The 27945-nt window shown below is 39.7% G+C and overlaps 1 protein-coding gene across 5 annotated transcripts in view; it reads right to left on the bottom strand.

Annotated features, from left to right (window-relative positions):
• The window catches only part of EPB41L4B (erythrocyte membrane protein band 4.1 like 4B), a 249728-nt gene that overhangs the window by 89568 nt on the left and 132215 nt on the right, over positions 1–27945 (bottom strand). For 4 of the 5 annotated variants that reach the window (XM_037889908.2, XM_043540419.1, XM_037889909.2 and 1 more), the window contains exons 15-17: positions 27198–27265; positions 8980–9164; positions 909–1027 (exon numbers count right to left, since the gene is read on the bottom strand). In XM_037889908.2, coding sequence (XP_037745836.1) covers positions 909–1027; positions 8980–9164; positions 27198–27265 — 372 coding nt within the window. Of the gene's footprint in view, positions 1–908; positions 1028–8979; positions 9165–23003; positions 24418–27197; positions 27266–27945 lie in introns of those variants that run through there. The other variant, XM_037889910.2, reaches the window with a different exon arrangement.

The following is a 27945-nucleotide window of genomic DNA, read 5'->3' as shown; positions in this document are numbered from 1 at the left end:
AACCTTCTTTGCTTATGCTTTGATCCTGTGCTGAAAGAGCATCAATGTAGAAGTCTCTGTATGAAACTAACAAAGTCATTTAATTAGGTTCCTCCTTGAACTGAGAGTCAGAAATCTTTCCAAACACTCCTTCCTCTCTCAACCAGTTTACTCATTAAAGGCCTGATTCTCCATCTCTTTAATTCAATGCCAACATTTCCATTGACTTCAGTGGGCTCAGGATTGAGCCTTAAAGGGCCTGATGCTAAAAGACTTGTCATATGCACAACTCCATTGGCTTCAACTAGAGTTCTGAAGTTAATAGCTGTAGGATGAGGCACCAAGTTGTATGGTTCTGTCATGTAAACCTATGCCAACGTAGTTCTAAAACATAACAGACTCTTCTTATGTGAAGAAAGAATATGATTTTTTAAACACTTTTACGCTATCTAGCTGAGTAACCCATCAAAGCTAAAACAAAACAATAGCACAGTTGAAGTATGGTTTATCATGGTTTAAATAAAAGACCATAAATCCTTTGTCATTTGATAGTGTTGAGCTCTATTCTTTCTCCCCACACCTGCCCCCCACAACCTACTGTCATTCAGCTACCATCCTGTAAATATTTCAAATAATACAGTACATGCATAGTGAATAATACACCTTAAAAGGAATGGGGCAAATGAATTATATCAAGAAATATATAAACATACACACACTAAGCCTTTTTTTCCTACTTTTAGCTGAATTGAATTTCAAAGGGAAAGTGGAAGGAAATATTTAAGGACCAGTAAGAAAATGGTGGGAGATAAGTAAGTGAAACAGTTGCAGCCAAATATGTTGGGCTGAATTAATGATGAAGTAACATCAGCTGCTGAAGATCAAGTAACAAAGGAGCGTTCTGACATACACTACGATATTTATTATACCTTGTTTATATTGATGTGCAGAGCTGGCCATGGTCCAACTACCTTCACAGTCTCCACTTCCATCTTCTTCAGATGGGAAGAAGTGTTATCATAAAGGAGGGGAAGTCCTGAGCTCAATTCTAAAAAGAGGCCCAAAAGAAAGAAAGAAAAAAAGCAAAATCTCAAGGAAAACTACAAGAGCATCGCAGATCAAAACACTTGGCTGCAATTGAGGGGATACTGTCAAAAGCTTTATATACTTTCTATTTTCTGTAATACCCTTTAAGAAGTTTTAAAATGCATTGATTGGGTCATTTTCCCTTTTCTATTTAGCAAACAAACTTCTTCCAAATTCTAATGTGACTTAAACCCACTTCGGACCAGATTCTGAGTGTCTCAAGATAAAGTAGCAACTGAATTCACGAGTTTCCCATTGACTGCTCTGGCACTACTTTGAACAAAGATGCCACTTGTGTGTAAGGGTATCAGAGTCTGGCTTCTGTAGCGGACTTTCGTCTTTGAATACCCGTCTCTTTTAGGTTGTCATCCGGAATTCGTCCAGCTCACTCAACAGAGTTTTTTCATTACTCACTTATGCAGAAAGAAAATACTGACAGGAGGCTCACTCAGAAAATATTGTATTGACCTATTAAACCACCTTGGGGATAGAGTGGGAGATATGAAAATTATTTAGAAATAGAAAAATATTATTTGTTTTATCAAATGTCATTTAATGAGTCCTAAACTTTTTCTGCATTTCCTTTTCTCAGTGAGGCTAGTTAATACATAAAAGTAGTTTGGACCCATTCTTCAGACTGTAGGGGTCTGATCAAAAGACCTTTGAAATCAATAGAAAGCCTCCCATTGACTTCAGTCTGATTAGGATCAAGTTATTAAATAGTCCTATTGAAGATAAGTACTGCTCGCATGGGGCCTAATTCAATAACTGTTTAAGCATGAGCTTAAATCCATCCCTACTCAGAAAAGCACTTAAGCACATACTTAACTTTAAACAAATGGTGTCAAGTATCAGGGGGTAGCCTTGTTAGTCTGTATCCACAAAAACAACAAGAAGTCCGGTGGCACCTTAAAGACTAAGGGACAGCCCCCCAACCTGAAGCAAATACTCACCAGCAATTACACACCACACCACAGAAACACTAACCCAGGAACCAATCCCCGTAATAAACCTTGTTGCCTACTCTGTTCCCATATCTACTCTAGCAACACCATCAGAGGACCCAATCACATCAGCCACACCATCAGGGGCTCATTCACCTGCACATCTACTAATGTTATATATGCCAACATGTGCCAGCAATGCCCCTCTGCCAGATATACTGGCCAAATCAGACAGTCTCTAGGTAAAAGAATAAATGGACACAAATCAGACATCAGGAATGGTAACATAAAAAGCCAGTAGGAGAACACTTCTGTCTTCCTGGACATTCTATAAAAGATTGAAAAGTAGCTATACTTGAACCAAAAAAACTTCAGAAACAGACTTCAAAGGGAAACTGCAGAACTAAAATTCATTTGCAAATTTAACACCATTAATTTGGGCTTGAAGAGGGACTGGGAATGGCTGGCTCGCTACAAAAGCAACTTTGCCTTTCCTGGAATTAACACCTCATCGTCAACTATTGGGAGAGGACTACATCTACCCTGATCGAATTGGCCCTGTCAGCACTGGTTCTCCACTTGTGAGATAACTCCCTTCTCTTCATGTGTCACTATAATAATGCCTGCATCTATAATTTTCACTCCATGCATCTGAAGTGGGTTTTTTACCCACGAAAGGTTATGCCAAATAAATATTAGTCTTTAAGGTGCCACCGGACTCCTTATTGTTTTTTAAAATATATGCTTTGCTGAGTAGGGATGGATAGCTGAATTGGAGACCAGGCAGTGAATCCAACTCCCAATGAAGTAAATAAGAGTGTTTCTGGTGACTGGGCCATTGAGTAACTCTTTCCAGGGCTGGGCTCCTTGCATTCCTGTTATCTTGTTTGATACAGTCAGTGATGACACAGTCCACAATTGCTGACATCACATTTTCTTCCCTGGTGATAAAGCTCTGAACTAAGAAATTACATTGTGTGAATAACTTAATGCAGCTTCTTAGATAAGCCAGGATGATTTTGTATAAACAGATTCATTTTATGTTCCTGTTGGGAAAGAAAATACTGAAAAAGTACACAATTTAAATGGGTTTAAGTCAAATATAATTTGTACAGTTTGCTAGATTGCACGACTGATTCATTACGTTAATATACCAGAAACCAAAACAGTTAATTTAACTTAGTTTTCACTGTTCAACTTGCAAACAGTCATACAAAACAAACCCCTAAATAAATAAACCCTAAAAAAAAACTTTACAGTGCTAACATTAAGTTTAAAAGAAATCAAATCTCTCTCTCAAAAAAACAAAAAACCTTTAAAAATTAGTTTGTTTAAAATGCAGTTGTACTCTGAAACTCTGTTAAAACAACATGACATTGTATGTTCATTGTCTCTTGCTGATTTCCATATCAAGTGTACTTGGTCTGTAAATAAGTGGAATATTTTTTTTTGTAACTGCTAACCTAACCTGGGATCTGAGAGCCAAGCTGGGTCCTTTCTCCCTCACTCACCATCTCCTTTAAAAGACTCTGTAGGATAAATTATGTTCTCATTGACACCTGTGCAACGCCATTAACTTCATATCACGGCCAAGGTAATCTCTGTATTGTCCCAGCTATCTTCAATGGGTTTGCACAGTTATAATTGATTGGCAACCGGTAAAAAAATTCTGCTGATTACGCACACACCGGAATAGAATCCTACTCTTTCTGAGCTGTGTTGGCACTGCAGGGTTAACTTTATTTTTGTCACTTAAGTCAGCAGATGCGATTCTGAGTACACACAGGAAGCAGATCTGCTGCTTAAGAAAGTACCATCTCTCCATAGGTACCCTTTACAGAAGAACTACATCTTAAATATAATAATTCATACTGAAATCTATTGCTGAATTAACATCACAAAACTTGTTCAAATGTAAGATTTGTTTCTGAGCAGTTGGACGACACTTTCGTAACTAAACCACACTGAGAATCTGAAAACCAGGCAAATTTTGACTGGTTTTGTTTGCTGTACCAAATCCCATACTCTAGTCACAAACATTTAAAGAGAGCTTAGTTTGAATATTCAGTACTCTCAAGCCCACTCCTCGTGTCTTGCTGGAGAGGATGATGGAATTTTGTATTTCATTTGAAACCATATAAGATGGAAGAGGGGTTTATGATTTCAGCCTGGACACAGGCAAATCTGGACTGATTAGGCTGACTTCTGTTCCACATGACATGAACTCCAAAGTCAAAGCTCAGGGTTAAGTGAGTCCACATGACTTGAAACAAGCAAAAAGGCAGAGGCATGGCCATTTCAAGAGACAGTAAGATTAAAAGGGGTGACCTGTGAGGTCCCATTTTCCTCACCTCCACTGAGAAACTTCCAAATATATTCTTCCATTAGTAGAGACACCACACCATGCTTCCCCATCCATCCCCACTCACTCTTGCATTCACATGCAAACTGTGCCCTTGAGACTCTCAGCAAATTGGCCACCAAGCTATTCCTTGATGCACTTTCCTTACAGACACCCCGACCGTTCATTCTACCCCCTTTCAGACACCAGTCCCCATGCCACTTCATTCCACAGCATCATACACACCACTACCACCATTTCCTTCCTTTCTGCACACGAGTTCTTCCTGTTGCACACTTCCCACCATTCACTCTCTCCTGGGCCTCTGGTAGAAAGCCAGAATGCTCCTTTTAGTTTCCTCATGGGTAAGATTAGCCTTTTCCCCAGACCCATCACAAGACTCAATATTCTTAGCTGAAATAATATAAGTAGGGATTTGAAGAATCCAATTAAAAAAATTAATTAGATACTAAATATCAATCCTGAAATTTCCTTGGATTCTTAATTTACAGTTTTGTAGCTGCCACTTAGTGTTCGGGGGGAAATATTGCCAAATTTATCCCAGCAGAGAGTTTTAAAAGCCAAATCAATAAAATTCTGTGGTCACAGGATAGGGCTGGCTGTCACAGGGTGACACTAGCCTTTTAAGACGGAGCAGGGCCAGCATGCCTGTGGCTGGGAAACTGACGCCAGCAGAGCTTTAAAAGAGAGGGCTTAGAAAGAGACCCACCCCCCCAGTGAGGGGGAGCTGAATGAGTCAGGCTGAGAGCCTGGAAAGGTTAAGACAGAGGGCCCCTGGGGCTCTCACTGGGAACAGGGAGCCTTGGAGAGCTAGGACAGCCAATGCTAGCTGGGAGTGGGGGCAAACGGAATCTAAGTACTAAAGTGGGAAAAAGCCCTGATAACTGTAGCCCTGGGCAAATTGCTGTGACAGAATACACTACTGTATTCACACCCTGCACACTATTGTAATAATCTTTTGCACAAAATATGGCTTGTAACGTATCATTTGAAAACTCATAATTTGCTGGTCAGTATTGTCTTGGTGAAATATGTGTGGTAAAGTTGTATGTGAAGTTATAAGATTCCCCTCTTTGATGTTATTAACACATGTTCCAAACCCCACAGCCCTGCCCAGGGAGAAGTCAGGTCTGTCCTAAACAAAGGAAGGAATGCGTGCTTGCCTTAACTTGCATCTAAGCAGTAAACAGAATCATCAAGCGGGGAGGGAAAACAAAAGTAGTTCAAACAGGTGAAAAAAAAACCCAGCAGGTAATATCCTTCCATACAGCCTCTTTGTCTCCTGGGTCTCAGCTGGAAATGTTTTTCAAGAAGGGAACTGAAACTATAAAAAGGAGGGACAAACAGCCCAAGGCACCTTTCTCTCTCTCCATGCTCATCATATTCACTGTACCTGAAAAGACAAAGGAAGCAGCCGTTGGACTCTGGGGGAGTAGTCCAGACTCGAGAGTTTGGTCAGTAGTCTGCTGGAGCATGTGGTGAGAAACTTTGCTCTAAATTTAATATAGTTCATTAAGTTAGGCATTAGTAAATGTTTCATCTTTCTTTTTCTTGTAACCATTTCTGACTTTTATGACTCATTACTTGTACTCACTTAAAATCTCTCTTTATAGTTAATAAAGTTGCTTTACCGTTTTATCTAATCCAGTGTGTTCAATTTGAAATGTCTGGGTAACTCCATCTGGGGCAACAAGTTGGGTGCATATTACTTCCTTAAAGGAATAACAGACTTAACATATTTGTACTGTCCCAGAGAGGGCTGGGCAGTATACAACAGACAGTTCATGGGACAGATCCTGGACTGTGGGTGTGTTGGGGTCACCCTGCAGCATAACCAAGGCTGGTAAGAGTCAAGGTGTGTTTCGCTGGCTGCACCACACAGACATAGCTGGGAGTGACTTACCGGCTTCAGGCTACAGCATCAAGGCATTGTAAAGGGCACCCCAGGTTACAGGGCAGGGATGACACAGCTACTTATTAGTCTAGATTGTGCTCTGGTATGTAACAGTTGCATAACTATGTTTTTGTTGATTTGACCTAAGTGTGGACAATAAAACTGTATAAAAGAGACTGTGCGCAGGGCAGAGAGTTCTTAGCAAGCTGGGGAGAAGCCCTCCCTTGTTACAGTGGCCTTTCAAGGGGAGTAGGACACAGTCCCACCGGTGCCTAGTTGTTATCTGACTCTTGGGTTTGGGTATGGGGCAGTGGTTGGGTCAGCTGACCAGGCATCATATGATGGTAGCCTGGAGGCAGTGCTTCCCATAAGGAACAGCCTGCTCAGAGAAATCTGCAGGGAGTCCACAGTCTCCAAAACACTCCAATTGGATGGAGACGGTAGATTGGCACCAAGATCTGCCATGCAAAAGACAAGCAGTGCCCTTTTCTCTTCCAGCAGAGCAAGCTCGTTGAAAGTGGTTCTCCACTAAGTCTCATTTCAAATCAGAGAAGTAACAGCCAGGACTAATTCCCTTTTCATGTTGTGAGTTTGGAGATAGTGGAAGGAGAATGCTCTAACCGGCTGACCAACTGGGACCAAGTTGACTGTGACCAATTTGTCCAGAGAAGGTTGTTCTAATAATTCACGTCAGTCACAAGGTGTCCACGAACCATCTTTAGATACACAAATCAGTATATTTAAATTCTTAGCTACCGTAGCTCTATTGTCTCGAAGTGCCAGGTGAACACTGCTTTTGCTGGTTGGGCAATTATCAAACATGCTCCCAAGTGCCCCTGAAATGGTGGTTCCAGTACATGTGCTGTTGAAAGCCTGCTAATGCAGTACATACAACGTGTAAAGTAGCCCTCCCTCAACTGTTTCACACCTTACCAGGGTCCTGTGGTGCACTTGTTCACCTGACAAAATTTTCAGTGTAGCGGGGAGTCTTGGGCCAGAGTTGCTACAGAGGCACAGGGCCTCTGAGCACATCGCTTGGGCATCCCACAGAACTGCAGAGTATATAAGGTTATTTATCATAATGGGTCAGGTGAGGAAGAACTCTGCCGGGATCCTCAGGAAGATTTGCTGCCTCAGAGCCCTCTTCCATAGGCTTTTGAGTGGGATGAAAAGATCTGGGTCTGGAGCAGCAACAGCTCCATTCAGCTAGCAGAGCAGCACAGTGATGGATGTAATCAACATCTCATTGGCAATGCTGTTAATTCATAAATGTTATATCGTTCCAACTTCCTGAATGGTTGGTGTGTGTTTAATGATGCATTAATTTCTTATAAAAATGGCCCCATTTTCAGAAACCAATCAGTTTAAGGGTTTGTCTACACATGTACTTTGTACCTCTTTAACTATATCATTTTGAAACAGGCATAGTTAAAGCAGTAAAACTTCCTAATGTGGATGCAGTTATACTGATAGAAAGGTGCGTATACCTCTATAGCCCCGTCCCATAAAACAGGGGCAGTACCAATTTAACTCCTTGGGTAAACAATCACATCCTTAACCAAATTAGTAGAAAAACTGTGTGTAGACCAGGCCTAAGTAAAGTGGAAAAAAAAATTACACGATCTCTAGGAACACACGCTGTATGTCGTACATAGAAAAACAGATCTGTTTTTAAAGTCAATTTCAGGATAAAACACCTGTAGGGTATACTGGGAGACTATATTATGCTGTGCATGAGGAAACAGTTTGCAATTTATACTTACTTCTAATTTATTTTGAAACAAAATCAAAATCCTGCCAACCCATTTTTCTGTACTTCAGAGAAAAAATTAGCAGTCACAAGGGTTAGAACAATGAATATTGTAACAGAAACCTCACAGAAGCCATGCTGCCTATTTTTGTTCAACTGCCTGCATGAACTGACTGACTGTGAATTGCTCCTGATTTTTGCCACTTGCACATGTTCAGCAGAGGTGTGAGAGTGACTTGAAGATTCCATCTGCACTGATCACATTCCAGCCTCTAGCGATTTCCTGCAATTGCTTCTCCTTACACAAGGGGGGAGGCTGTGGAGCTGGGCCCTGGAGCTAGGGTGACCAGATGTCCCGTTTTTATAGGGACAGTCCCATTTTTGGGGACCTTTTCTTATATAGGCACCTATTACCTCCCACCCCCGTCCCGTTTTTTCACAGTTGCTATCTGGTCACCCTAACTGGACCTGAGGGCAGGGAGACTGTCTGTTCTGTGCTCTCAGTGCTCCTCAAGCTTGTGTCCAGATACCATGAAGAAGAAAGCTGCTTGATTCAAATTAAAAGGGGTGAGGAGAAAAGTGGGAACTAGGTCAGCAGACACATGGACACAGGGGACAGGAGAAGAAGAGGATGGAAAGGGATATGCCTGTGACACTATATACATAATGAAATATATCATCCTGTGCCAAGCGTCTAACTCTATGACTAATCTAGTGGTTGTTCAGTTATGGAATTCAAATTAATTGCCAAATCCTGTAACCAAGCATTCAACAGCAGAGCCAGAAAATTGTGAATCCTGATTAATTTGCATCAACCATGAAATCTGAGAATAGAAAGTATGCTCTTCATTGAGAAAACCTGAAATACAATAGCTCCCCTTCTTTGATGCTCTCTGTCTCCTTGCCTGTGACAAATCTCATGCCAGAGTAATTTCTGAAATTCTGTTACATTTAATAGACTTACTATTTGGGTTTGGAACTCCAGAAACAATATCTTTGCTGTCGGGAACAATTACTCCATAATTAGAGTGGTGGTGGTGATGCCGGTGATGGTGGTGGTGATGCCTTCCAGACATTTTTGTGGTAAATGGTGCTCCACCATTTTCTTCAATGTTGAACTGATGAAGGTCAGTGTTGTTCAAGGGGTAGCTGTGAAACAAATTCCATTCAAATTAGAATCTTTTAAAGTGACAAAGCAATTATGCCTTTTTGGGGAATTTAAACGGCTTTTCTTGGACAATGTCGATTTTTCAAGAAGGTTCTTTAATTTTTGTAAACTCAAGTACTCCACCCACTTAAGATTAATTCATTTCAATTTAACTGGGAAAAAAAATGGCATATATCCTACCCTAACACTTTGCACCAATGGGAGTCCTGCATGCACAGCAAGGCGGTAAGATTTTCATTTGTGAATTATTTTCTGCTTTAAATGCTAATGATGCTTCCCCAAAAAAATATTCCATGACTCAAATGTAAATGATATATGGTCCAGAGCATGGAGCTAAGCAAACATCAAAACCCATCAGATGGGGATTTGCATTTTCATTTTTGGTAAGAGAATGCCCAGGCCATACCACAGCAATTCATCTTTAGTCTGCTTTGACTTACTGAAGGAATCTAGAGAATGGGATCAGAGTAACTTCACACAGTGAGGTGGAATGAGCCTTTGAAAAAATGGTGAAAATGCTCGGGGGAAAAGTTTGACAGATATTGGGAATAATAAAATTCTGAAAAAACAGTATTCTTAGTTGAGCATTTACTTGTGCCAACAATGAAATCACATTTGTGCTGGTAAATAAAGAACAAATAAATTTTGTACATATAAATATTTCTGTAAGAGAACAAGAGCACACAACAATTGTGCATGCAGAAATGAAGACCAGGTTGAGATCTTAGTGAAAGTTTGCCGTTATTTCTATATCAGTATTGACTCAGATACTAACATACACTTTATTCAATAACTGTATAGGTCCTATATAAATGTATTACTTGAAATGTCTAAGACAGATGTTGATTGCTTCTTAATTCCAGCAACCAAAAAAGAGTAAGTGCTTTATACCATCTATACAAATTAGTGCAGATAAAGTTTCTTCCTCATGGAATATTATACATTTTAAAATATTTGAAAAAGTAGTCGATATCATTTTATAAATTTATTAATATTCAAAATTGTAGTAGGTTTTGGAACACTAAATTAGAAAAAAAATTTTTAAAAAAAGAGAATTTCCAGCCTATTTAGAACATATGAAGAGATACCATTTATCCACCTGCTGGCAGTTTACAACGAAAGAGAGAAAAACCTGAAAACATGAAGTAAAGACAAACTGAAGAATTAGAAGGAAAAATGAGCAGATTATTTCCAACTAGACAGCATATTATGTAGAAAAAACCTTTATTTGTCCACCCTCTCAAAGCAAAATTAACCAGTCATTTGCAAACAGACATTGCTGTATTATTTCAAAAAGACGTGTCCAAGTGCATAACTTTGTACCTTTCCAATAACCATGGCCTTCTCAAAAAACTCTTCTAACTCTATGAGAGGCTCTGGCTGGTGGTACCTGACCGGCACTTCAATGTCAAAAGTTGGTTCATTGGGGAGGAGGTGGACCACTGCATGTTTAAGGACAGTTGGAAGTCTCCTCTCACAAAGCAAGACATTGGAACAGACTGCCAGTAATGGCACCGTAGCTACCCCACTTGTCTTAAGTGACCAGGATAAACATGGCTCAGATCTACAAGTGTTAGGAGACCAGAAGATGAGAAATATCCTCCTTAGAAACCAAATCAAATGCAAACACTAGATGACAAGCCATCTGGAGCCTGTAGTTCTCAAACTCCAAAGGTTTGGAGAAAATAACCTGACACTAGTCTCTCATTCAGCAAGACCACCACATCTTCAACACAGCAATCAACTGAAGGAAGTACTCATGGGACAAATCAGTCCAGGATAATGAGACTGCACACTAAATGAGAGTGCACCTAGACAATCCTTTTGAGGTGTCTATGACTGGGGATAATTAACTTTTTTTGTCTTATGTTATAGCTCTTTTGTACACACAAATGAATGTTCTGTAGAAAATGTCAGATTCCAGGTGACTTCGCTGCCATCCTTTGTACAATTCAACTGTTTCAAGACACAGAGATCACCATTAAACCAGAGTATGGTAAAGGATCATAGAGTTGAGGGTCCTCTTTAAAAAAATGATAATAGCTGCAGGTGAGCAGATAGGCACACTGGTTGGAAGAGGAGACCAGTTGTTCATCAACATCAATGAGACCATAAAACTTCATAAATCAAGTCTCAGAGGTTGATATGGATGTGAAATAGCTGCCATATTGAAATGGAAGAAATGATTTGAGTATCTCAACTATTTAAATCATCTTTGTAATCAAATTGAGCATATCCCTAGATCTGTGAAAATGTTTCTTGACTATGTGGGTAAAGGACTCAACCTTACAGGTAAAACCCAGGGAAGTCCATCATGTCAAGGAAGTAAAGAGTTAGCTCAGCAAAGATTATTTTCACGTGCATGTCAAAGTCTCCATGGGCAATGAACTATAAGAATCCAACAGCAGCACAAACACCAGCTCAGCAACCTGAGATGTGAAATCCCCCATTTACCTTGGTGGTCTACTCTGCCCAAAAGAACCATAAACTTCTATCCTTCTTCAGGGTCAAAAGTGAACGACAGACATTCAAACTCACCTTCATGGCTGGTTCGCTGTGTACATTTGCAGGATAGGACAATAATCACAGCCCACTCTCACTCCCATATGAGGTTCTGTGGGAGACTGGTGAGTCAGAGAACGAGTGGGACTGCAGCTTCTGACCTAGTGAACTGGCCCTACATATGACAGACTTGGAATTATCCAATCCAAAATCTCAAACCTGAGGAATCCAAATTACCCATTCCATGTCATTTACGCTATTTCATTTAAAGGCATTTGGAAGCCTTAATATTACATTTCCAACACACATCAAGTCAAAACTTCTAGGAGTACAGACCTCGAACTCTACCTCTCCATGGTTTGGTGTGCTCTAGCATAGGTACCTCACTGGGTCTTCTCTGTTCTTCATGGTCTTTATTTTAACCCAGAGAATTGAAACATTATCTTTCTCTACTTTTCTGCTCAACAACTTCTCCTCTTTCCTTTCCCTCTCTCTCATGGATATGTCTTGCCAGTTTGAACTGACATTGCAGTTATGTTTTTTCCCCAGCAAGGTAATGCCAACCAAAACAAAGTTGTGATCACGTCATAAGACCTCTAGTTTTTCCACTTGTTCCCCAGACTTCTCACATTGTTATAGACACCTAGTTTTTTTGTATGAGTAAACTTCCATATTTTCTCCTCCTGTATTTCTCTTTTGACCTTCCTAGTATTCCAAAATTCCACCTTGATTTTAATCTCTTAAAAGATAATTTTGCTACCCTACATCCTTTCCTCTTATTGAATCTTTCTTTGATGCTTTGCCTATTTACCTTTCTGCAATTTTTCCCTTTGCTGTACCACTCCACCTTTTCTCTTAGTTTAATGTCTCCCTGACAAGCCCTACTAACTTACTACATAATAGATTACTTGAACATCAAGGAGAAAAGAGGTAGTGCAATACTGCCCATACTCTAAAGGAAAAAGACGAATGCTTCATTCTAAATCAGTCCATTGCCCACTCCTGGGCCACTAGCTGACCCTCATTATTCTACTAACTGCATTTTTCACAAAGATGGTAGAAGTCCAGAATTCAGATACGTAGCCCTTGACCATAAACTATTTTAATCTCACCAAAAAAGGCAGCATACAAACTAAGTAGTAGGATAGATGATACAATACACATTTTTTCACTTCTTTGCCCCCTTTCATCTGCCCTATTTCCATTGCTACTTCTAAAGCCTAGCTCTGTATCAGGCAAACATTACTTATAACACGCTGCTTATTCAATTAAAACTTTTACATTTTCCTACCATCCAGCCTTCCCCCTCCACTGTCTTATCACCACTTCACCACACTGCTGTCTCCATCCTCACACACAGAAATCCTTAGCTTCTGACCTGATGCCTTTCCATCCCATCCTCCCAGCAATCATCCCTATTCAACTGGGAAATTCTCCCACCCTCTTACTGAGGATTTCACAAGAATGGTCTTAGCCAATATCACAGAGCTGGGCTATGAAGGCTCCCTTTCACCCATGGTGTCTGTTGCAGTCCAGGTGCTTCCCAGGGGCCTAAAGCTGTAATTGGGAGGTGATTGGTGGGCCTCCGCCCCCACATGGTTTTGAGGACTCTGGGAACCCAGTGTCAGAGCAGCTCCCTGTTTTGTGCTCTAGGTGTGGGTGCGGGAAGGCATACATGGACTACTCTGGCCATGGGAATGCTAGTACATTCAGTGGGTCTAGGTTCTCCCCCCGACAGGTGGATGGTGATTTAGAAAGAAAGGCTTCTAGATTGGAGAGTGATATTTTGTTTGACTTTCAACAAATGTCACACCTGCATCCATTTATTGTAAGAGCATTCCCTCTGAACTAAGCACTGTAATCTCTTCATATTTAAAAAGGTTTAGCATTTCAAATGCATGTCTTCACAGCCCCCTCCATCCTCCCATCCACAGCCTGAAGAATGCCTTATATGGCTATTTGCAGCTTGCTGATATCTTTCTACAGCATCAGGTCTACGCAGTATTCTTTGAACTGAATGGGCTGGGAATCTCCTGCCACCCACCTAGCTCTAATAGGAGATATCTCACCAATCACTTTGTCACAATACCACCTTCTCAAAATTCAAGAAGAGTTTTAACTGTGCTCCCTAAGGAGAGTCAGTGCTGGTATAAGCATACCTATTTGATTGTTTGAGGGGGAGGTTTTCAAAAAGCACAAATGAGAGTTAGGCATAAATAGGAGTCAATCTCCCTTTGCCTTTCAGTGGCTCTTGGGGCCTGACTTTCACTTGTGTCTTAAATCTCCCTCTTAACCTCCAAGGTACCATGTGGTTCTTTACAATAGGTCATTTCACACGGGGCTGGTGCGTGCAAAGGGAGCTGCTGCGTGGCCCTGTAGGCTTTCGTGTGATTATATGGTACCAGTGGACATCAAATTGTGTCCCAACATAATAGAATAGCCCCCTGGATCGTGAAAGAGAGATCTCTCTTTGGATTCACCTTTATTTCCTGTTCAAGTGCTGCTACATTTCTGTCATTTCAAAATTTTAATTTCCTTTACTGTATTTGGTTAAAAGCAACCCTAAAACATACAGTAAATAGCTTGTGGTCCATTTTCTCCGTTAACACTTACATTTTAAAAATTTCAATTTTCAATCTTCTCATTTTCTCCCAAAATTTCATGAAAAGCTCAAAACCCTTAATTTTAGTTAAGGTTTGTAATTTGCTTTAACCCTGTAAAGCACCTGACCCATGCAAAGTATTACTATAGGCTGCAAAGCTTGGAATATGACACTAACTGTGCATGAGAATAGCTATACGGCAAACAAGCTGTCGTAAATATAAAGGGAAGGGTAAACACTTTTAAATCCCTCCTGGCCAGGGGAAAAACCCTTTCACTTGTAAAGGGTTAAGAAGCTAAGATAACCTCACTGGCACCCGACCAAAATGACCAATGAGGAGACAAGATATTTTCAAAGCTGGAGGGGTGGAAACAAAGGGTTCTCTGTCTTGTGTGATGCTTTTGCTGGGACCAGAGCAGGCATGCAGGTCAGAACTCCGGTAAAGAGTTAGTAAGCAATCGAGTTAGATATGCGTTAGATTCTGTTTTGTTTAAATGGCTGATAAAATAAGCTGTGCTGAATGGAATGTACATTCCTGTTTTTGTGTCTTTTTATAACTTAAGGTTTTGCCTAGCGGGATTCTCTATGTTTTGAATCTGACTACTCTGTAAGGTATTTCCCTTCCTGATTTTACAGAGGTTTTTCTTTTACTTTTTCTTTAATTAAAATTCACTTTTAAGAACCTGATTGGTTTTTCCTTGTTCTTAAGATCCAAGGGTTTGGGTCTGGGTCTGTGTTCACCTATGCAAATTGGTGAGGACTTTTATCAAGCCTTCCCCAGGAAAGGGGGTGTAGTGCTTGGGGGGATATTTTGTGGGGGAGACGTTTCCAAGTGGGCACTTCCCCTGTTGTTTTTGTTAGACACTTTGACGGTGGCAGCATAAAGGTTCAAGGACAAAAGGTAAAAGTTTGTACCTTGGGGAAGTTTTAACCTAAGCTGGTAAAAATAAGCTTAGGGGGGTTTTCATGCAGGTCCCCACATCTGTACCCTAGAGTTCAGAGTGGGGAAGGAACCTTGACACAAGCATTTATGATTTCTTTGTGGATAGGAATGAGGAAGAAATGAGCTAGAAGAGAGTGAACCTGGTTTGTGCAAATACTGGGCTAACTACCATATCTGGTACATGGGCTGGAGCAGATTACCTGGAATGGGCTTTATTGCATGCAAACAATATAACAAAAGGGATGGTCATAGAGCAGATGGGGGAGAAATAGGTGTGAACTCTGACACCTAGCATGGGAATAAGGGGCATGCTCTAGGGCGAAAAAGTGCATCACAAGGCCTACATGCTCTGTTTATGTGGTGTAGACGAAGGTATAAAAGCTGCTCTATATGCATCCATACTAGAAAAATTAGGAAATCCTATTGCAGGTGTGAAGCAACTGAAGATGGTCCAGAGGAGCCCATTTCATTCCTAAAGACACCTCTAGAGGCTGAATGACTAAGTGGACTTTAACTGGGAAGAAATTTCTCGGACCCTACATAGGAACGATTAAGCTCTTCTGATGAGCTACCCTAAACTCACAAGTTTAAAACCAGAATGAAGATGTACTGCAATTATTGTTGAGTCACTCTAAGGTTTGATCAGGTGTTTGTAAATCCAGGATCATAAAAAGGGTTGGGGATCCTCTCTCAGAGGCATAAGGAATCAAGGCGCAAAAACCTAAAGGCCCTGCAGGCAAATCCAAGACAGTCAAGCTAAGGCTGAAGTTTAGATTCCATTAATGCTATTTACATTACCATTCAAGCTGAAACCAGAACTATGTACAGTAGACTTACACTGTTCAAAGAAAGGAAATGTCACTTGTTTCCATAGAGAATAATATCAGCAACAAGAAAATAAAGTGACACCTAAATGAATCAACTTAGTACAGTGGAGATGGTCCTTCTTAGGCTCAGTCTCCAATCAACACCAATTGATTCTGACAAGAGATAAAATTTCAGTTATTTTGCAATTTTCAGACTATGTTTTTGCTGAAAATTCTGACCAGCTGTAAGAGAAGCTGGTTGAACAGCAGCAAAATATTGTCACCAACCCCCCCCCCCCCCCCCCCCCCAACAAACAAAACACCCCCAAACCAATCATTTTAAATGTTCCCTTTTTTAGGTCAAAACTTTTTTTTCCAAAGTGATCAGTTTCATGTCCAATTAACACCTCTTTGGAGCAAGGAACAGTGTGTTCCAGACCTTAAAGATCTAGTAACCATACACACTATTGTTTTTAAAGCTGCATAGACCACAGGTTCCCTTGCTTTTCCATTCTCTTTTCCCTTCTACTTTGCCTTCTTTATCTCCTCAGTCCTTATCATTGTTTACTTCCAGTTAGCTTTTCTTTTCCATTTCCTCCCACCCTAAACCAAACACTAAAATCTTTCCTTCCATCTAACTTTTCCCCAGATGCCCCCTTCTGCTGGAGTCTCTCTCCCTGCTCCTCTGTCCCACTTGTGGTTCAACATTGGGCTCTCTTCTCCCTCTTCACTCTACGGTCTCATCTTGGGTATCTTTTCCATCTCTTCACCCACCCATTAGGCCCCAATCTTCCTCCTCCCTTGGTTCTCTCCCACTGCCCTGAGTGGAGGAAAAGCAGTCTCTCCTGAACGCAGACAGCGTGGTCCTGCTGACTGACAAAGCTGCCAGCCTGAGTGGCCTCAAAAACGTAGGATTTAGCACATGGATATCAAAGATACAACTAGGATGTAAACATCGTTCTCCTTTTTCTAACCTGGGAATTTCAGATATTGACTGTACTGCTATCCAACTGGTCAATATTCTCTGTGTGACTGCATAAACGGTTTAACATTTCCGTTTCCCCATGACTCTCAGAAAATGCAAAAACTAATGCTGTGGGGCAAGTTGCACGTTGTTTGTGGGACTGTTATAAACCAACTGACTGGAGAAAAAGTATTTGTTAAATATTTAAATAGCTTGTTGTCTGACTTTAAACTGTATTAGACCAGCATTTCCTACTGCCAACTGAGTTCAATGGCTGCTCCTTTCAGTTCTTCAGGGGCACATGACTGAGCAACAGAACATTTTGTGAGCAAAAATGTGGCTTTTAAATATAATGACTTTTTTTTAAACTACTCTTCAAATTACTTAGAACTTTTTTTAGCAAGTGACTACAATTTTTAAAAAGTGCTCCTGTTCTGGACCTTTCTTCTAGTAATTCAAAAATTTATCTTTTTAATAAAAATAAAAGTGGGGAGGTTTTTTAGAACAGTAGCTCAAAGTTTCAGACCCTAATAGGAAAAACAAAATGCAAAAAAATACAGACTACAGAAAGTACAAAGTATGACAAGTTCAAAAAAGCCTAACAAATATTGGGAACGAAAATATGATTGACAATGCTAATGTAATTTTGAGACAGTTTCTGAATGATCTCTTGGTAGGATTTATCACCTCAACCTTCTTTCTTTAAAAGTTGAAGGGGTCTTTCTAATCTCTTGGTGAACAAATCATTCAGTGAAGTGGTTCTTCAGCTGTGGTCCACAGAACAATCCTCGGTGATCTGAAAAGTGCTTGCACGTCACATGCTGCTTGGGAGAACCATTGTTAGTGAGACTCTTCTGCCTATGAGAGGAGGCGCTTTGAGTCTGTTGAGAATACCCAAACAGCAAATCACTATGGGAAGATGAGCTGTCACCACAAAGTGTGCTGCAGGGAGCAGCAGACTGCTCGGAGTCGAGAGAACTAATGTACTTCGAACACAACCAAAAGGAAAAGACGTGCAGCTGGTCAGAGAGCTAGGAGAGTAGAAGCATTCTCCATATGTCTTCTCTCCAAGTGCCATGGTCCTCTGAAATCCTTTAGAACATACGTTGTCAAGTTGATTTTGATCAGTGTGAACATATGATAATGCATAAATAAAAAAAGACACTCTCTCTCAAACGATGCAATGCTGCAACGTGCTGAGCATCTTCAAATCCCATTAACTCCAAAGGGTTGAACATACAGTGCGTATTTAATTATAAAGAATTTACCAGATCTCTGAACTGGGATGGAGAAAAAAAATCTAGAGAGGATTACGTACTGTGAACTAATATGAAAGTTTGTTAACGGACCTTTATTTACATTTTCTATCTATTAGTATTTATTCAGTGATAAGTAAGCTAGGGGCCTTTCAGGCAGGTATGATGAGATCCTTGCCCTGAAGAGCTTAAAACCCACATTCAGAAATATCACAGGGCTAGCTGTTAAGGAACAATTTGTTTTATTTGAAAGAACTATCAAGGGTCAGACTTCTAAAACTGGATTGCAAAGGTGTGCCAGTAACTGATACAGAATTTGGCCTGCAGAACCTTTATTACGGGGGATGAGCCATGTGAAGGAAGGAACCCAACTTGACTCTCAGAATCCAGGTTAGGTTGGTGGGTTTTTTTTGGCAGGTCAGGCAGAAAGAAAAACTTAGCACATATGATATGGAAATCTTTGAGAAACATTCAGTGTGGAAGCCCACAATGCCCATCACTTTTCAGAATACAATGGCACTTAAGAGAATAATGGGAGCTGCTGGGCTCTGAGCTCTTTTGAAAACCTGGTTCCTTGCAATTGTAGTCTCTCTCAGAATTTGACTGCTTTTCAAGGTATCTCTAGGGATGGGAATGCAACAAACAATATACACTAATGAAGAAGTATGTTTGTTCTGTCCCTTTCCCTGACCCTGTGTCTATCTTCTCTATTTTGGCTGTAAACTCTTTGTCACCAAAGGGATAGGGACTATGTTTTTCTATATTTGTACAGTGGCATAATGCCCCCCCTTCTTGGTTGCCCCCTAGGTACTACCATAATAAGCATGAATAATAAAAATTGAGTTGTATTTTTCAAATGCAGCCATTTCATTCTTAAAACAGAAATAAATGTGATGCAAACATGCTATTTACACAAAAAAAACTTCTGAGTTCCAGCAATCCCAAAGCTTTCATCCTCACGATGTGGAACAAGTGCAGTGAACACAGAGGCAAGTTCCTACATCTAACCAGCAAAGCTAGCTCAGGTTAATCTCTCAAAGTGAGGTTCTTTGGTTGCTGTTGTTTTGTGGCAGAAGCAAGTATTCCAGCATGCCCTGGCCTTTGAAGAATCCACAGACACTTACCAAAAAAACAAAACAAAAAAAAGGGGGGGGGGGGGGAGTAATTTTCTGTTTCCTGGCTAACAGTCAGCACTAATGGTGATGCATGAATAGCAATAACCGATAAATATTGCTCTCCTCAGCTCCCCACTTTACAAAGCAAAAGGAAAACACTGTACTGTTCTTGGAGCCTGATCCAAAGCCCATCAATGTAGTCTTCCCATGGACTTTGAATTAGGTCCTCAGTGAGCCTGTGCTGCAGTGGTCCTCATTCAAGCCAGGTGGCTCCTGTGGGAATAGCACCGACCTGGCTTCCTGCTGGATCAAGGACATGAAACTTCTGAAGAACCCTTTTATTTAAAACTCCCCACAAAAAAACAAAAAGAAATGCAGAGCTAAGTCGGCCTGCCTCTCCCCACTGCAGGGAATCTCTCCCACATATCCTGATTATGTTTTTCTACCCCACTTGGGAGTCCGTATGCCGAAAATCAAGTCATATCAGCATCTTCATTTTTCCTGTCTCAGTCAGCTTACTTGTTGGCACCAGTGGTTACATTTACCAAATTATTTGCAAGCTCTTATACTACTATTTCTACAAGATGGAAGAGAGCTCTTCTGGTGCACTGGTTTGGGATCTGAAAGACAAAAGACATATTACAACTTACCTGCCATACTAGATGCTCCACCTGATTCTATAGCCTTTGAGCAAGCAATCCTTGAACTTGAGAAGTCTGCATTTTGGCCCATTGATACATGTTTTAGCAGAATTCAGTTATTTCTGTCAGAGTGAACACCCCAGACTGACAGCTGTGCAATTGCATTACATGATATAGTTCCTACATTTTTAGTCTGCACTTCAGCTGACAAAGTGATTCATGATTAAGTAACTGAAAAGAGAAAACTCACAGGTTAAGTAACCCATGCCAAGAAGAATTAATTCAAAGGGATGCCATCTTCCCCAATATTAGAACCTGTTTCTACAGCCCACAGTCTGAGGGCCAGGCCAATACTCTGATGCTGCAATGGGCCATAAACCTGGCCTAAGTCACAGACCTGGCATTGCAACAACTCCTGGAGTCCCTGGTGTAGGAGGGACGTCAGGTCAGGAGGGAGACTGGTACTCTGGTGTTTTTCTGTCCAGTAATTGCTGCATTGCAAAATAGGCTGCACTGAGTTGTGCTGGGACTGAACTGGCCAGATATCCTCCAGTTCTGGGGTGGGGGTGGGGGATGGGAGGAGTACAGAAAGATGGCGTAAAGACACCTTAGCCCCAATCCCTCTTGAATGCACCAAGTGGTGCTCCAGCAGATCTGAGACTCTCTCCACTATATACTCGAACACAAACCAATGTAATTTTTGATTCCTGGTGTGATGTCTATTCATCAAATAGCATCTCTAATTTGCAGAAAAGACAGTTTTGTCACCATTTGTGATCATCCAATTTCCACTTCTTGAAAGAGACAAGGCAGGTGAGGTAATATATTTTATTGGACCAGCTTCAGTTAGTGGACAAAACAAGCTTTTAAGCTATGCAGAACTCTTCTTCAGGTCTTATTGGGATATGAGAGAGAGAAGATATTTTACTGGACCAATTTGGACCTGAAGAAGAGTTCCGTGAAGCTTGAAAGCTTGTCCCTTCCACCAATGGAAACTGCTCCAATAAAACATAATACTTCACCTACCTTGTCTCTCTCATATCCTGGGACCAACATAGCTACACCATTTCTAGCTCTTGTGGAATCAGGAGAGGATAAATCTTCAAAGAGTTTTTCTGAAAAGTACCTACAACTAATACAAAGGAAATTATAATTTTTTAAATTAAACTTTTAAAAATTAGAATGAAGAACATTTTCAGAAGTTAAACCTACAGTACAATGGGCATCCTGGAAAACTTGCTTCGTTAGCATTCAGTAGGTGGTGGTATCTGTTTACTTAGGACAACTGGAAAGATTTCAAAAGTGACTTTTGTACATATAGAAAAATTGCGTGTTTTACTATTTGGAACACAACTGAGAACTACTTTAAATAAATATCCTGTGGCATTCTCATGGGGAATCCTGGCAGGAAACCTATACAACATGACATAAGAACATTTATTTCAATAGATAATGGACCTAAAGTATTTTAGGAACTGTAATGCAAAACTGTGATATCAAAAGAGGTTTCCTACAGTGGCCTGCAAATAGGATCCAGTCTTAAATCCTAACAGCCAAAGATTTTCAAAAGTTATTATAAAGTAATTTTTAAACTAAAAGAGTTACCTTGAGCAGTCAAATTCACCAAACATTCTCAGAAGAGTTAAGCAATAGAATTTTGCTTTAAAACATGAAGATTTCTGCCTTGCTAAGAAGTGAAAGTGGTGAGTTGCATTTCTAGCATCCAAAGGTTGGTATCACCGATTTAATAGCTAAATCATACTTTCTAAATAGTAGGGGTGCCAATTTTAGAAAAAACAAACACCAAAGTGCCCTTTAAATTAAAATACATATTCAAAAGGTAGAGTCTCTTCCTACTTCATTGCAGTGGCAGAAGTCAGAGCAGCATCACTGGAGAGAAAGGTTAAATGCAAAACGTCAGACTTTGGGCTTGTCTTCACTATGGGGGTAAGGTGACCTAAGTTACGCTACTCCAGCTATGTGACTAACGTAACTAGAGTCGACATAGCTTAGGTCGACTTACCCCAGTGTCTTCACGGTGCTGAGTCGACGGGAGACACTCTCCGGACAACTTCCCTTACTCTTCTTGAAGAGCTGGAGTACTGGGGTCAACCAGAGAGCACTCTGCTGTCAATTTTGCGGGTCTTCACTAGACCTGCTAAATCGATCCCTGCTGCATCGATTGCAGCAGCATCGACCGTCCCGCTCTCCCTGTAGTGGAGACCAGCCCTTTACCTTTTTAGTCCTCCCCAAAGGAAATAACTGTGGATGGAGCGAAGTGGAGCAGGAAACGACCTGCCCCTATTGCTTGCAATACCAACCCCTCCTTACCCCTGAATCTCACTGCTGTTATAGGTATTCAGGACCACTGAGTACTGAGGGATGGGCATGCCATAAAAAAATGTAGCCGAGAGAATCTGCGGTTCTTCTAAAGAGAAGGAATAAGATCAGATAAGTGCTTTCCCATTTTGTACCAGGCATGAAAACTGCTATATACAAATAATCATAAAGGGCAAAATTCACCCTTATGCAGAGATCTAGCACAAGGCTTATGCACCACTTAAATCTTCAACATAGGGCTAAAGTGGCACTTTAAGACATTTTGCTCTAAATGTCTTCAGCTCCCTATACAACAGCAGCAAAAAATACTGCACAGAAAAGCCATGCTGAGTATAAACAATATATATAGAAATCTAATGAAGTTCCATAACAAAATCATGAAGCGATGAATACTCAGTTGAAGGCCATACATATTATACTGGCACTTTCACATCATAGTGCACTGTGCCTTCAAGTATTTCCAGTGGATTCCAATGAAAATCTTGGGCCTGATTCATCACTGGGTTACTCCAATATTACATCATTGAGGCTACACAGTGACATGAGCATAAAACTGGAACAACACAGTGGTGTATCATTCCCCTAACTTCCACAAAAATTGTATTTATATCTTTTAAACAGATAAATAATAATATATCCAAAACAAAACCAGAAGCTTGAGAATGTTTATTTGTACTTAGCACATACAAGGAAGATCAAAACAAATATTAATGATAGCATTTGTAAACAAATATACTTTACAAAGTTATATACTATCAAATTTGCTCTGAAAAAATGCAGGTTATCCTTATTTACAAATGGATGCCTATTAAAATCAAGTTTTAAAAAAACCTACCAATTTAAGATATCCCAAATATAAAGAATATTACTTATTCCAGGAAACTTCAAAAGATCAGTTGTAAGGCCAAATTAATAAGAAAATATGAATAAAGATGGCACTTTGAGTAAAATATAGGCAAGTGATCAAAGTACCAGTCACGCCTATGTAAGGGCCTGAGTCTGTAAAGTGTACATCCAACTTCGCAGAAGTCTAACATCTTTTTTATTTATCAGGACCCTCTGTTTCCCCTTCCCTCAAGTACTACATTGATTACAAGCTATTTCTTGAATCACCCTCTTGGAGAAAAAATTTCAAAAGGTAGTTTTATGCTTCCTTATGGTTTACATTCACAATTTCATTTAAAAAAAAATCAGACAAAAGACAGCAGCACCCATTATTAAGGCATTATTTTTTAACATTCCTGTGTTCATAGCAGCAAATACTACCTTTAGGCATAGTATGCAATTTCTCATTGGTTTAATCAATAAATCTGAGTAGTAACAGAGTAATCTATTAAATTTAAAATTATAGTGTTTTCCCTATACTTGTGTTTAAAGTTACATAAACACCGGTAATTTTATTTTGTGAAAAAAACCTTTGATTATGTCAAAAGGATCCCTTTAGCACTGGCCATTTAAGTCATTTTTAATTACAAAAGTGAGTTTTGATTCTGTTTTTCATTTATATCACATCTCCTGTCCTTCTATCAGTTCAGAAACTAAATTTCTGCTCATTCATTTTTTAATTGGGTTCATAAATTAGAACAAGCTGATAAAATAATAAGATGTGGTGTGTAATATTTTAAGAAACATGCCCAGAGTCCCACAAAAATATGATAAATTTAACAATTTACAAAAATTTCAGAACTTGAGCCACAGTGAACTCTGACCAGCTTTCACAAAACTTATCAGATTTTTACAAAAAATATTGAAAATACTTCTTTCAAGATTGTCTGGGAACACTAGACAAGATGACCCTACAGATTAAGACACACTTTTTACACAATATACATTTAACATAATGCAGACAGACAGACAATGCTTATGGAATGTAATGATCATCTAGGATGGTAGGTGAAATTAGGATGACCCAGTTTCTCAAAGTGTTGTCATGAGTTTATCTTGGTACACCATACTTTGGATTCCTCCTAAATTCTTCTGGTTCTGATCTTGGATATACTGTAAATTGCGGTCATCTCCACTTGTGGTTGGTTTCCAATATGGCCTGTCATCATGGTAGGGTGGCCTGTACCATTTGCACAGTTATTGGTTAGTGAGAGGTGGAAGTAAATTTTACAATTATGAATGCTATACAGTAATATGAGTTTATCAGATAGGCTCTAAAATGCACATGAAAAATGATGGAGAGTGAACAACCATGGAAGGGAGTGGTGGATAGAATCATGGGCTTGATGTAAAGCCCACTGAAGCCACTGGGAGTCTTTCCATTGACTTCAATGCACTTTGGATTAGATCACATGCACGACACTTTTAGAATCTTTTCTTTCAAATGTTAAAAATAATCATGCCTGAAAGCCACTGAATTTCCAGGGGAAAAGAGTTAACTGCAGCAAGGCTAAGTGGCTTTGCCAAATGAGCAATAAATGCAGAATCATGCAAAAAGTTGAGCTAGTGGAAGTACTATTTCCCAAAGGCTTAAAAATTAAAAACACAGTAACATTAATGAAGCAATCAATCATCCACCCATAAATACTGCCATTTGCTCAACTCCGATGGACTTAGTTACACATCCACCCTGTTAAACCAAACAAAACTTCTAGTTCCTGCAGCTAGAATACAAGTTTGTGTACAAATTCACTCCGAACCCTGAAAAGCAACTAGGAAGAAATATATGTTTTCCCTAGCATACTGGTATAGGTAACTACTACCATCACCAAACTCTCCCAAGCTTTCTGAAGGTACTATGTACCAAATCATCATAAATCATTTCAAGAAGCAGTTGTTTTAAGCAACATGATGAAAAGTGAATAAAAATAATTGCATAATGCCAGACATACTTCTATATTAATACATTGAAGTTGCTCCAATTTTTTTAAACATTCTTTCTTTGTACGCTACCAAAGTAGGCTGAAAACTGTGAATCTAAAATTGAAAGCTAAGTTTTTATTTTTACTTGAAGGGAACCTCAATAATAAATCTAAAAATTACACAATGACCACTAACCTCAGATCTTGGAAGAAAATTCAATCCTATAAGATTTTAACTGAGTAACAACAGAACAGTTTTACTGAGGAGATTTTATGGAGATAAGATGGAAAGTGATTCTGCACCTTCTTATTTTGGAGTTTGCATTATTTACAAAACAGAACAGAGTATCCCACCAACATCCTCCCCTTATCTCTTGTCCCACCTCAAGTCCAATTCTGAGAGCCCAGCTGTGGGAGTTATATGAAACCAGGGCTTGATCCTGCCAGGGGCTGAGCACTCTGGCACAAATTTACCCAACCTCTTAAACACATGCTTTAACTTTTATCACTTGAGTAGGCCCATTCACTTCAACGAGTCTACTCACATGCTTCAAGTGAAAGCATGTGTTGAAATGCTTTGTTGGATTGGGGCCAGCCTGCTCAGCACCTTTCAGGACTCAGCTGACAAAGGGCCTGCAGGATTGGTCTATAATGTATCTCTTACAGACTTAGCTTTGCAAAAGCCATTTTTCATATTTTCCTGTAGCTCTTTGCAATGACCTTAATCTTCACTGAAGAAAAAAGTTCTCTTACAAACTTTTTAACACACTGCTCTGCTTATCTCAACATTACTCTGCCTAAAGGAAAGTTTTAGGCTTTAAAAATATCAGAATTAACTAGACTAATATCATAAATGGAAATTCTTTTTAGAAAAAACCCTTAAATGGTTACAAAATCTCTGTAGATGCAGCTACTCCCTGGTAATAGGAAACTGGAGATTTTTGAACTCATTCTGTGTTAAAATCAACAGGAGAGATTTTGAACAGTAATTTTATGTCAGATTCATTACATATTTTAAAGTTTTTTTCCATAAATGTAGTTTTGTTTTTACCTTAACATTTATTTTGTTACCAGACTCTCTAGGAATTTTGAGATGGAGATAAATAATGTGCAGATCCACCTGAGAAATACTGTGTCTTCCATCACTATGCCCTTTCCCTGCTTCCTCAGTCCCATAATCTCAGACTAGACTATCCTTTCTTCCACTTTACAGCCTACCCTTATCGCTCACGCTCACCTACACTCAGCACCAAACTCCACCTACCCTGTGAAGGAACTGTTTTATCTAAGAATACTAAGATGAAGAGGCAGGAAGAGGGGATAGATGAGAACAGCAATATTACGCACTCAAGGTGGTGCCAGTTATATATGAAAGTCCTACACACTGTCTGGCAATAAAATAATACAAGTCAAAAAGAGTTATATTTACCTGGGGAAAAAGCACACAAACCATACTGATTTCAATTTAGACTGAGTTTCTTCCAAACTTGTTTTCACTTAATTCCTGTCTGATAGCACTAAAATTTAAGTCTTTATGTGGTAAGATCAGCCATATTCATAGCTATACAGATACTGAATTTTCAAGTGGTAGTTTTAAAATGTTATTTTTATGTGATTTTTTTTTAATCTACCAATCTGTTGATACAATTGTTCAATAGGAAAGCACTATAATTCTCCATGTAAGCTTCTGGAGCACAGAAAAAGGTCGCTATACATTGTTGATTTAAGCCCACCCTGAAAGGACATGCTCCACTGTCTTCTCAGATTAAATGCTAATCAAAGTAAAATTCATTTGACTAAAAATATGAAGCACCTCACTGCCAGAGACACAACCTACAGAAATTAATTCAAAAGGAAAATTTAATCCTAAAATTAAACTTCCTTCTAATAAGTTTAATAGACTTAGAATATGTCAAAGCAAAAACTGAAGTGATTAACATACATCATCTCATAGTCTCATCACAGTTCTAATTCAACAGGTTGTTTAAAATAAAGAAGAAAAAAAAAAGATCCCTCCCATACAATGGAGAGAGCTTACCTTACGTTCACAGGAGTATGAGGGTGCCAGTGTGGTGGACCAGGATGTATATTAGGGTGATACTGTGGCTGGAAATAAAATATTAGCTTTGATTATATCATTGTATCACTTCTTAATCTGATTGCATTTGATTACTTTTCTATGGAGCTCTTTTTAAAGTGAAGAGTTGTCCTCAATTACATCATCCTCATGTTACAATTGCCTGCATTGTTACTGCAATTTTGTACTTCCATTACCAGTCGTTCCAAAAAATGATGAAGGACCTGCCTTAAAAATATACCAAATATCACAATTGCAGCTGTTGACAGACGTGAGCATGAACTACTACCATGGAACCTACAGCTACGTCTACACTTGGAGCTGGGGGTGTAATTCCAGCTCTTGTGCTAAAAATAATGCAGCAGCCTTGGTATCACAGGCAGCAGCACAAGCTAGCAGTCCAGAGTAGGTAGCCACAGGGTTCAGGCGGGTTTGTACTCAACACGGCTAGCCCATGCTGCCATTTGCGTCTGCCCACACTACACAACTATTTTTAGTGTGCTGGTTAATGACAATATGTCTACAGAAGCTGAGAATCACACCTCCCAGTTTCAAGTGTAGACATAATCCAAGGGACATTGTTATGCGAAGAACAGCTCTGTACAGTGTAGTCTGTCATAGTTTGAAGATAGCAGTCAACCAGGGATATCAGCACTACCTAGGGATTTGAAAGGCAAGATTCAGCCTCTCTCCTGTGTTACCCAACATG

The sequence above is a fragment of the Chelonia mydas genome, chromosome 2 (assembly GCF_015237465.2).
Source record: "Chelonia mydas isolate rCheMyd1 chromosome 2, rCheMyd1.pri.v2, whole genome shotgun sequence".
NCBI lineage: Eukaryota > Metazoa > Chordata > Testudines > Cheloniidae > Chelonia > Chelonia mydas.
This window is presented reverse-complemented; position numbering and strand designations above follow the sequence as displayed.